This window comes from Durio zibethinus, chromosome 24, assembly GCF_047325235.1.
Source record: "Durio zibethinus cultivar Kanyao isolate XHJ-2024 chromosome 24, ASM4732523v1, whole genome shotgun sequence".
Lineage (NCBI taxonomy): Eukaryota > Viridiplantae > Streptophyta > Magnoliopsida > Malvales > Malvaceae > Durio > Durio zibethinus.
In genome coordinates this window covers 18,076,400-18,088,554 of record NC_143185.1, presented here as the reverse complement: position 1 = coordinate 18,088,554, position 12,155 = coordinate 18,076,400, and the positions used below count along the sequence as shown (strand labels likewise).

Genomic DNA, 12,155 nt, shown 5'->3' with positions numbered 1-12,155 from the left:
ATCAGTATATAAAAAATCATTAAATTAATTAATAAATTAAAACATAATTAAATAAATCTAAGATAATATTAAATCAAACTTACATGTAATAAAACTTATACTAAAACTCAATTTCAAGTTTTTATTTGGTAATTGGGCGGAGGGATCCAAATTGGAAATGTTTGTTGGAAATATTGACTCAAATCTCATAAGAGATTTGTTTGAGATTTGTTAGAGATTTGTCAAATATTGCTTGATGGACAAGAAGACTTGCAAAAGAAGAATTCCAAGAGAAAAAAGATTCTTAATAAGTAAATTTGACTTGCAAGAGAAGAATTCTAAAAGGAAAGGGATTCTTAATAGGCAAGTTTTACTTACAGGAGAAGAATTCTAAGAGGATATAAATAGGTGAAGTCTCTATAGGATTAGGTATGAGAAAAAAGATGTAAGAGAGTTGTAGGGTTTTGTGGGATAGACACCCCATAGAAGTATTGGGGCTCTACGTCTTATAGGTGTATATGTTTGTTTGTGAGTGAACTAGAAGAGACTGAGAGGGTCCACATAGGTATGATGTATGTGAGCATATGGGTATGTGTTTGGTTATATTGAAAGAGTGCACAAAGGTTTGGGTTTATGTTTATTTGGGTTGAAAATACTCTATAGGACTAAAAGAGATTGAGAGTATCTTATGAGTATTGATTGTTAAGTGAAGTTAATGATTTGATTTATGTTTGTAATTCTTTACAACTAGTGGATCTTGTTTCTCATTCGTGGATATAGGTCAATTGGACCGAACCACGTTAAATTGTTATCTCTTATGTGTTTGATTTATTATTTGATTTTATTTCTATTGATGTGATTGAATTTGAGGCTTTTAGCCCAACAATGTTGACCTGACTTCCCCTTTTTAAACGCATGCAAAGCATGCCAACAATTGGGCGTTACCTCAGCCACAAAATAAACACACCTTCTTTTCATCATCAAAATTTGCCAAAGTTGATAAATTAATCTTTTAACTTAGGGAAAATAGATATTATGTATAAGTTTACGCATTGTTACCCCTAATCATCCCCTAATCATTTAGTTAATTTTCATACTTATCAAATCAATATACTCTTGACTATTACGTAACTACCAAAGAGAATCGACAATAAATCTTTTGCAGTCAGATGGTTCACTTTCTAAGAGTTGTTCCTTAACCTAGGGTTTATCACTTATGCGAAGTAGCTTGTTTGATATTCCCACTAACATCTCATCAAAATATTATTTTATAATAATTTAATTTATTTAAAATCATTAAATACATTTTATTTCAATTCACGTGAATTGTTTTTTAAATTTCATATGAGTTTTTTTATTAATTATCATTTATGTTATGTCACTGCTTCATGCCTTAAATATAAAGTAAAAAGAGATTTGGATACACAGTTCTGAATCTTTCAGCCTTAAGTTTTTTTAATACTCTATGCAACTTATTTTCTTTATTCAAAATTCTAACCTCTCTAAAATTAAATTTCAATGTCTCTTGATTATACTTTTCTTGTTGCTCGCTCGAATCATTTTTAATTTATTTTCCAAATCATTTTCCAACTCATTTCTATCTAAAATATCTACAGTCATATATATATATATATGAATTAAAATTTAAATATTTGAATTAATATATATTAATTAACCATTGTATGTTGCACATCCCATCAACAACCAATCCTTCGTACTCTTAGATATGAACCCAAACACCAAGCCCGTGTTTGATTTGGTAGGGGAAATGATCATGCGCGAACCAAACATGCCGCAAAATGATTTTTCCAATCACCCACCACCCCAATTGCTGCCTCACCAATTTTTTCATCAAAAACCTTTTGTCACATTTATCATAAAAAAAAAAAAAAACCTTTATCATAAATTAATATATATATATACATATACATAATAATTTTTTAAAAAAATTTGAATATATGAATTTTTATTTTAAAAAATTACTCTTTGAATAAAATCACGTATCAATCAAGTAAATCAAATACTTAATTGCATTAGAATATGATTTTAAAATAAAAAAAACATAGTACTTATTATTAAATAAAATATTAAAATATGTCAAAACTTTATTTTTAGATATCGATGGCGAGGGTGAAAGGACAACATACTAAATATATATCAAAATTTTCTTTTGACAAGATGTATGACAAATTTAAGTTCCACGGAGAAGATTTTGATTAACCGACAATTCCAGCGAGCGCTAGGTGTCGCTTGCATTACCACATGGAGGTCACCAAATTTCTCACGAGCCTTAGCGACTACAGAAACTAAAACAAAAATGGACTCTGCATATACGTCTAGGACTGAATAAGGTGCTTTTCCATGCGTTGCACGACAACACAACCTTGTCACCAAAAAAAAAAAAAAACAATATTTGCCAGACTTTTTTTTTTGTTTTAGTAGTTTCTCTTGCAAAAGTTGTAAATTGGAAAATCTTCGCTCAAAAGAAAAATGTTACATTAACGGCTTTTCTTATTTTCTAGGGCTATTAATTGTTGTTAAAATCATAAAATTACTGGAAAAAAAAAAGAAGATTTCGGTAAATCTTATTAATTTGATTTTAATGAAACAGAGTAATCGTTTTTTTTTTTTTTTATGAGCAACAATCATAAATATTTTTTATTGGTACAAGGGGAAACTGAAGCATAGAGAAAGAAAAAGAGGAATTGCAATTTCAATTTCAATTTTAGAAAAAAAACAAGAACTTTTAGAAAATATGAATAAATCATTTGAATTAAATATTTAATGTACATACAAATAATCTTATAATATAGTCATAAGATTAGTTATCATTACATCTTAAAAAAATAGGAGTAAAATTTATGATACATAGTATTATCGTGAAAAGTAACTCGCTTGTACAAGGGATTATTCATTCAATTAGTTTATTTATCTTGACATAACAATCTTAATTACTTCAAGCATAAGTGACTACTCATTGATACTATTCAGAATGTAAATCTCTTGATAAAATTGTTCATTTACACTATGAGGTGAGAGATTAGAGCAACTTAATTATCTCTTTTATTTTTTACCAAAAATATCCAACTCAATATTAATTAGGTAGGAAAACAGTGCAATTAATTCTTAACATAATAAGCATGCATGAACTCGGTTTTCCCTTTATTGTCATATATAATCTCATAGCTATGCATGTGAACATATTATATATTTTTTCTTTTTTTTTTTTTGGGGGGGGGGGGGGGGGTGGGTGGGGGGGTGTAAGTGGATCAGTGTCAACCTTAATGTAAAAATTTCATGGCAAAGGATTGAGTAAATGGTCCCCCTAATGACTCATTTAGCTCCTATATATATGAAGCCTAGCCTATTATAAATTGCATTGTCAAGTGTCAAGTAATTACGCATGCAATATCTCTGGTTGAGGGTTCTCCTCAGTACTTTCTTGGTGTTCTTTGGCTCTGTTTTTGGTTCCTAAAGTTGTTGTGTAAGTGAAGTGATCGAAAAATAAGATTATGAGCAGTTTACCTGAAAAACAGCACCCCAAGGAAGCTTTTGGATGGGCAGCTAGAGACACTTCTGGCCACCTTTCCCCCTTCAAATTCTCCAGAAGGTTTTCAATTCTATACATATCCTTCAAGAACGTTCTTCCTTTCTTTGCTCTTCTTAGTAAAGAAAAAGAATTAATTTTATTAATACAAACCAATTTGAAAACATTTGGAATTACTCTTTATAGTCTGAAAATAAAAGAAGAGATTATAGGTGCTAGGATTTGAATACTAAACCTACTAAATGATATCTCTTAAAGATCATTGTACGAAGTAATTAAATTAAACACTTGATTCTAATTTTCTATGGTTGTTGTCTTTCAATAAATATGAAATGGATTGGTTGCAGGGCAACAGGAGAAAAGGATGTGGCTTTCAAGGTGCTTTATTGTGGGATATGCCATTCTGATCTTCATTTTATCAAGAATGATTGGGGCAATTCCATCTACCCTCTTGTCCCTGGGTATGTAAATATATATCCTTCTAACTTTATTTGATAAATAAGAAAAAGGAAAAGAAAATAACGATCGATGTGAAATTATAAGAATCATTCCTTTGGCTGTTTTTTTTGGTAAATAATCAAATTTTGACTAATTAGAGATAATATATACACAACTTATTAATAGTCCAAATTGCATCTAAAAGAAAATACAGAGACATGAATAAATAGTGAAAATTTCTGGATGCAGGCATGAGATTGTTGGCGAAGTGACAGAGGTAGGAAGCAAGGTAGAAAAGTTCAAAGTTGGAGAGAGAGTCGGAGTTGGATGCATGGTTGGATCGTGCCGCTCCTGTGACAACTGTGCTAACAATCTCGAGAACTACTGCCCACAAATGATATTAACATATGCAGGAAATTACTACGATGGAAGTATCACATATGGAGGCTACTCTAGCACCATGGTTGCTGATGAGCACTTCATCGTCCGAATTCCCGATAATCTACCTCTTGATACTACCGCTCCCCTTCTCTGTGCCGGAATCACAGTTTATAGTGCATTGAGATATTATGGACTTGATAGGCCTGGTTCACATGTGGGTGTGGTTGGCCTTGGTGGGCTTGGTCATTTGGCTGTGAAATTTGCCAAGGCTATGGGAGCCAAGGTAACAGTAATCAGTACCTCTCCTAACAAAAAGAAGGAAGCTATTGATAATCTTGGTGCTGATTCCTTTTTGATTAGCCGAGAGCAGGATCAGATGCAGGTTTGGTTTTGAATTTCATCTTTAATATTGTCTGGTTAATTATTTATGAGGATTGTTGGGTTTAATGGCTAATTTTTAATGTCACTGAGTTGATGTATTAGGCTGCCATGGGCACAATGGATGGTATCCTCGATACGGTATCTGCTCTACACCTTCTGCCGCCATTGATTGGTTTATTGAAGTCTCATTCAAATCTTATTGTGGTTGGTATTCCGGACAAGCCACTTGAACTACCAGTCCTCCCTTTGGTCCTTGGTAAGCATGTGAAATTACTGATTCAATTACATTTTTAAAATTTTGCTTCATTGTTCAACATGAAAATTATCATTTGACCAATGACCAAGAAGCTAATGAGCATTGCAAACGACAGGGAGGAAGGCAGTGGCAGCAAGCTGTGTTGGGGGGATGAAGGAGACTCAAGAGATGATTAATTTTGCAGCCAAACATGATATAAAATCGGAAATTGAAGTTATACCTGTTTACTATGTGAACACTGCCATGGAACGCCTTGCCAAAGCAGATGTCAAATACCGATTTGTCATTGACATTGGGAACACATTGAAGGATATCTCTTAACATATATATTGGCTCACTAGTAGAGTTGCAATAAATTCTTATCCTCAATTATTTCCTCGTTTTTAAAGCTTTGATGGTAAAGTACTGCTGATCAAGTAATATTTATTGTACCTAGAGATGTGGATTGTTTTAGATAAAATAAAGTTGTTCTATTTGTTTATAGAACATAATATTGTTAAACCACGAATTTATGGATATTTAGCAAAAAAAAAAAAAAAACAAAAGACCATGAATTTGAGGCTGTTGTGTTTGATTCAAGTAAACAAAAGTATGATCCTTTTATATTCTTTATTTTTATTCTTATTTTAACCTCATTAATTTACTGGCTAAAAAATCTTACTTTAATGTTTGATTGAAAATTATTTTACGACAAAAAATTTGCAATAATTAGAAAATTATTGTCGATCAAATTATCCTAAAAAATTAGGATGTTGTAGATGGATTGGCTACCCTGCATGGTCCTGGTCTTACAGTGATAGATAAACTAGACTAGGGTAATGTAAAACACAACTAGAAATGGATAAGTTATGACTATAGTTATATATTCTCTTAGTTCAATATTCTAAGATTTCAAATTTGAATCACAATTCTACTTAAAAAAAAAAAAACCATAAAAAATAATATGATAGGTTAATGAAATATAATTTTCATAAAAGATTTGAACACATAGTAATAATTAAATGCGAGCACGCTTAATTTAATATTTTAGGTAAAATTCTCTTCAAAATAATATTTGAGGTAAAATTAAATAATTTCCTTTTAATATTAATAAATTCATAGAAAACAACAAGCACAAACTAATATTTTTCATTTAATTGGAAAAGCATTTTGCATCCATATATGATATGATAATGTAAAAATCTAATTTTATTTAAATAAATTAAAATAACTTTTAATTCATATTTATAATTTAAACATATTAAATTTAAGTCCAGTCGAGCATTTTAATCGAGTTTAATTTGTTTATCATATTCAATCAGGACTCTTTGCACATTTTCTGTGAAACAGAAATTGCGCAAAGACGTAGATACCCAATCAAGACTCAACTCAACATTTTCATTTTTTGTTTTTTATATTTTTTTTGTTTTTTTATTTTTTTGACCAAAGCTCCTCTAAGCAGAGGCTCAATGACTTTGAGAAACATAAATGGCTCCTCTAATCAGAGGCTCAACAACTTTGAAAAAATAAATTGCTCCTCTAAACAGAGGCACTGCGACTTTGGAAAGTAAATTGTTCCTCTAAATAGAGACACCACGACTTTTGAAAAAGTAAATTGCTCCTCTAAACAGAGGCACCACGACTTTAAAAAAGTAAATTACTCCTCTAAACAGAGGCACCACGACTTTTGAAAAAATAAATTGCTCCTTGACAATCATGTCCAAAGGAGTTGAAAGTTTTGTTTGAAAGAATTTCAGGAGATTATGCCCAAAGGTCTTATAAATCAACCCTGATACCAAAAGACATCCTATTTCAAGGATTAGGAACTTACCTGACAAGCTTTTTCTTTTTCAATTTTGTAAAATATCTTCATATCTGTCTTCTCTATGTGGGATGTTGGAACACCCTTGCTTCTTGAATTTATACACTATACTTTCCTGAAAGTAATGTATGCTATGCAAATGCATATGAATTTCAATGCATGCTATGCAAATGTTGGCCAATTAATTTCTGTTCAATGTATGGTACTCAAGTTTCTCAAGCTTTTCTTGGGCATCAAGCCTTTTGATTCTTCAGAGATCCAATTACACTGCTCTTCTAAGATCGAACTAGTGTAGCTCTTAATTGTTTCTTCCACTCATAATCTTTCTGTAAAAAAAAAAAAAAAAATCTCTTCCTAGATTCAATGTTTTAATCAGGAACTGAACATCTCGATTCTGCTTTTATCACTCTTGATTTATTCAATGTAATGTAAAAATATTTTTATGTTGTTATTCATTCATCAATCATTATTTCAAACTCAAAAAGTAAGAATGTATTTGCACATTTCTTCCATGGTGGGGTATTAAGAAGAAAGGAATATGAATGGTTAGGAAACAGTCATCAAAAAAAGGCATAAAGAATGAAATAAAATATTTTTTTATTAACAAAATGTTGGCAAACTTTGGCCAAGAAAGAATTACAAGGATAGGTATGGGGACAAAGCCCAAAATGAACAATCAGATAATTATGATAACACATCTCAAAGTTTTTTTTTTTAAAACTCAACCCTCTGATGTATTTAACAACTTGGAACTCTTCTGAATTTGTTAGCCTCCATATCAGCGGACTTTTAAATTCGATGCTGTATTCTCCTTATCTAAGCTGTCTTTTCAGGTTTTCAACTTAGATAAACCTCCTATGACTCAAACCGCCTTGTTAGGGTTTTCGCCTTGAGTCCTTATTTTTCATTCACTTTTTTTTTTTTCATTTTTTCATCATTTTTCATTTTTTTCATTTTTTATTTTTTCAAGCATAGTATTTCTTCACAGCATCAAAATTTATAGGATGGGGTAAATCATTTCCATCCATCTCAGTCAGTATCAACGCTCCACCCGAAAAAACCCGTCTCACCACATACGGTCTTTCCCAATTCGGAGTCCATTTTCTTCTACTATCGTGCTGGATTGAGAGAATTCTTTTCAAAACCAACTCTCCTTCTCGAAAGAATCGGGGCCGAATCTTCTTATCATGAGCCCTCATCATTCTTCTTTGATATAGCTGACCATGGCACAACGTAGTCAATCTCTTTTCTTCTATGAAATTTAACTGCTCATAACGTTCTCAAATCCATTCAGCTTCTTCCAACTCTACTTCTTTTAAGACTCTCAAAGAGGGGATCTCTACTTTCACTGGTAGTACAGCTTCCATCCCATAAACCAAAGAAAATGGGGTTGCCCCAGTAGAGGTGCGAACTGACGTTCGATATGCATGCAATGCAAATGACAACTTCTCATGCCAATCTTTGTAAGTCTCGATCATCTTCTCTAAAATCTTCTTTATGTTTTTATTGGCTGTCTCAACTGCCCTATTTATTTTTGAACAGTATGGTACCGAGTTATGATGGTTGATCTTGTATTGAACATATATTTCTTGCATCATCTTACTATTTAGATTCTTGGCATTGTCTGAAATAATTCTCTCCGGAAGTTCATATCTACAGATGATCTCTTTCTTTATGAACTTACAAACTACGAAGCGTGTCACATTTGCATATGATACTGCTTCTACCCATTTTGTGAAGTAATCTATCATCACAAAAATATATCTGTGCCTGTTAAAGGCTTTTGGGGTGATTGGACCAATGAGATCCATGCCCCACATTGAAAATGGCTATAGTGGTGCCATAACATGTAAAGCAGATGACAGAGCATGAATCTTATCAGCATATATCTGGCATTTATGGCATTTACGAGCATAATCAATGTAATCATTCTTCATCATCAACCAGTAATATTCTGCCCTCATGGTCTGCCTTGCCATCATATGTCCACTAGTATGTGCCCTACATATTCCATCATGCACCTCTTTAATGATTTTTTTTGCTTCAGTCTCATTTACGCACCTTAATAATACTTGATCCTTGCTTCTTTTGTACAGGACATCCCCATTCAGGAAAAAACTTCTAGCCAATCTTCGGATGATCCTTTTATCATTTTCTGTTGCTTGAACTGGATATTACTGATCTTTAATATACTGTAAGATGTCATAATACCAGGGTTTTCCATCTTATTCTCCTTCTACATTAGAGCAATAAGCTGGTATATCCTTAACATCTAACTTGATGAGTTGAATGTCGGTATTATTATTAATTCAAATCATCGCAGTCAGAGTAGCCAATGCGTCAGCAATCAAATTCTCTTCTCGAAGTAAGTGATCAAACTGGATATCTTCAAATTATTTTGCCAACTCTAGAATATACTTATGATATGGAACGAGTTTTGAATCTCTCGTCTTCCATTCTCCTTTCAACTGATATATAACTAGAGCCGAGTCTCCAAACACTTTTAGTACCTTCACTTTTTTATCTATAGCAGCTTGCAAGCTCATGACATATGCCTCATATTCAGCGATGTTATTTGTGCAATTGAAATTTAACTTCGTTGTTACAAGACAGTATCGTTCTTCTGAAGAAATCATAATCGCCCTAATTCCATGCCCCAAGGCATTAGCAGCTCCATCAAAGTACATTCTCTAACATTTTTCCACATGCTCCCCTTCTTTCAGTTGAAAAATAGTCATTAAGTCTTCATCAAAAAATTTCAGCTTCATCGACTCATACTCTTCAGTAGCACGATCTGTAAGAAATTCTGCTATAACATCCCCTTTTATTACTTTTTGGCTCACATATATAATATCATATTCCGAGAGCATTACTTGCCATCTAGCGATTCTTCCAGACAAAGAAGGCTTCTCGAATATATACTTAATGGGATCCAGTTTCACTATGAGCCACGTAGTGTGATAGAGCATATACTGTCTGAGTCTTTTGGCAGTCCACGCTAATGCACAACACATTTTCTTTAATGAATAATACTTGGATTCATATTTCATGAACTTTTTACTCAGATAGTAAATAGCTCTCTCTTTTCGGCTAGCCTCACCTTGCTGCCCTAGCACACATCCCATTGAATTTTTACATACGATTAAGTATAAGATTAAAGGTTTCCCTAGAACAGGTGGCACCAATACTGGAGGGTTCGATAAATATTGCTTAATTTTATCAAATGCCTCTTGACATTCTTCATTCCATTTTTTAGGATTATCTTTACGGAGAAGCTTAAATATTGGATCACATTTATAAGTAAGCTGAGAGATGAACCGAGAAATATAGTTCAATCTCCCCAGAAAACCTCAAACTTTTTTGGGTGTGCTGAGAGGTGACAAATTTTGGATGGCCCGTATCTTATCGGGATCAATTTCAATTCCTCTTTCACTGACCACAAAGCCTAGTAACTTTTCTGACTTTACCCCAAAAGTGCACTTAGCTGGGTTTAATTTGAGCTGAAATTTTTTTAATCTTTCAAATAACTTTTTGAGGCTAGTAACATGATCTTCATCCTCACAAGACTTTACAATCATATCGTCTACATACACCTCAATCTCTTTATGCATCATGTCATGAAAGAGTGTTACCATGGCCCTTTGATATGTTGCCACAGCATTCTTTAACCCAAAAGACATGATTTTGTAACAAAAAGTTTCCCACATGGTCACAAAAGTAGTCTTTTCCATATCATCTGCAGCTATTTTTATCTAATTATACCTCGAGAAACCATCCATAAAAGAGAAAATCAAATGCTTAGCTGTGTTATCTACCAGTGTGTTGATATGAGGCAAACGAAAGTTATCCTTTGGTCTAGCTTTATTCAAGTCTCGATAGTCTACACATATTCGTACTTTTCTATCTTTCTTAAGAACTGGGATTATATTGGTTACCCATTCTGGATACTTAGCCACTTGTAAAAAACCTGCATCAAATTGTTTCTTCACCTTCTCTTTAATCTTTAGTAGCATTTTGGGCTTCATCCGTCTTAGTTTCTGCTGAACTGGCTTACATTCTAGCTTTAAAGGTAACCTGTGCTCCATTATTTTTGTGCTCAACCCTAGCATATCCTGGTAAGACCAAGTAAATATATTTATAAATTCTCAAAGTAGGTCTGCAATCGTTGCCTATCTTCAGATGAAAGTGAAGTGCCCATTCTAACCTCTTTCTTATTTTCTTTATCTCTCAGATTCACTAAGTCCACTACCTCCTGATGAAGCTCAATTGGCTTATTCTCTTGTTCAATGATCCTCATTAGGTCCGGAGGCATAACATATTCTTCAGAATTTTCTTCATTGTCAAGTTCATCAGTGTTAATTGAATTCTCAAAGCTAACCTCTTTATTGTTATCATGATTATCCTCATGTTCATTTAAAGACCTGAAATTGAATGAAATGGGATATGTTGGCAAAATGTGCTTAGAAAGATGGAAATAATGAAGACACAAGAAGAAATGAATGAAAATGCATACTTTCTAATTTTTATTAAAGATAATAAATGATGAATGGCCCGAACAAAAAAGATTACCCCAATGCCTTAGGCAATAGCTATTGGGATGTTACAATTATATTGCATCAAAATCAAAAGTTGAAGGCATCTCGATGGCACTCCAATTATTGAGTTCAAAATCTGATGGACAAAGGCGAACTCACTCCTCTTGATTAACCTTCACTTCATCTTTAACAGCATTAATGGCTAACTGGGCAAAAACTTCTTCTACATTTTTTCTTGTATCTGGGTACATGAATCCTTTAGGTCTGAAGGTTTCATACAAGTATGGGATAAACATCAGTCTTGTCATCTTTCTTGATGGCTTTCTTTTGACTTCCCACTTTGCATCTCATAGCCTAGGCCTACCCTGTCGTTGTTGTCTATTATTGTTGGAGGTTTTTTAATTCCCTGTAAGTTTTTGCCTAGCCCAAGTCTTAGATACCAGCCTTTGTTGATGACTTGGCTCACCATTATCTTTGAAAAAAGTTGATTTTGAAATCCTTCACCTACAGAATTGACCAATTCAAAAGATCGATAGGAGCATTCCAATGCTTCCTTAGCAGCTTCTACGTATGGAGTGTTCAATGGTTGGGTCACCAGCATGTTTTCCTCTTTAACTACCACTACTAATTGACCTTTTACATTGAACTTAATCTTTTGGTGCAAAGTAGAAGGCACAGCTCCTACTATGTGAATGCATGGTCTTCCTAACAGACAGCTGTAGGATGGAGAGATATCCATCACTTGAAATTTTATATTGAAAGTGCATGGCCCAATTTGTAAAGGCATTTTAATATCTCCCAAGACTTTTTTTCTGGTCCCATCAAAGGCTCTCACAA

At 33.1% G+C, this 12,155-nt stretch overlaps 1 protein-coding gene across 2 annotated transcripts; it reads left to right on the top strand.

Moving 5' to 3' along the window:
* Nucleotides 1-3,357: 3,357 nt before the first annotated feature.
* Nucleotides 3,358-5,594, top strand: LOC111317014 (putative mannitol dehydrogenase). 2 transcript variants are annotated; one of them, XM_022919308.2, is made up of 5 exons: nucleotides 3,358-3,589; nucleotides 3,874-3,987; nucleotides 4,214-4,727; nucleotides 4,829-4,982; nucleotides 5,098-5,594. In XM_022919308.2, the coding sequence occupies exons 1-5, from the start codon at nucleotides 3,492-3,494 to the stop codon at nucleotides 5,301-5,303; spliced, it is 1,086 nt and encodes a 361-aa protein (XP_022775043.1). In that variant the 5' UTR covers nucleotides 3,358-3,491; the 3' UTR covers nucleotides 5,304-5,594. The 2 variants fall into 2 exon arrangements, with proteins under 2 accessions (XP_022775043.1, XP_089609452.1); XM_089753326.1 differs by lacking the exon at nucleotides 3,874-3,987.
* The last annotated feature ends 6,561 nt before the right edge of the window (nucleotides 5,595-12,155 follow it).

What these genes read in the sequence shown, in the direction of transcription:
- LOC111317014 (XM_022919308.2), top strand. Translation starts at nt 3,492, where the DNA reads ATGAGCAGTTTACCTGAAAAACAGCACCCCAAGGAAGCTTTTGGATGG. An exon ending in CCCTTCAAATTCTCCAGAAG is followed by an intron (nt 3,590 to 3,873) that starts GTTTTCAATTCT and finishes GATTGGTTGCAG; the next exon opens with GGCAACAGGAGAAAAGGATG. An exon ending in ATCTACCCTCTTGTCCCTGG is followed by an intron (nt 3,988 to 4,213) that starts GTATGTAAATAT and finishes TTCTGGATGCAG; the next exon opens with GCATGAGATTGTTGGCGAAG.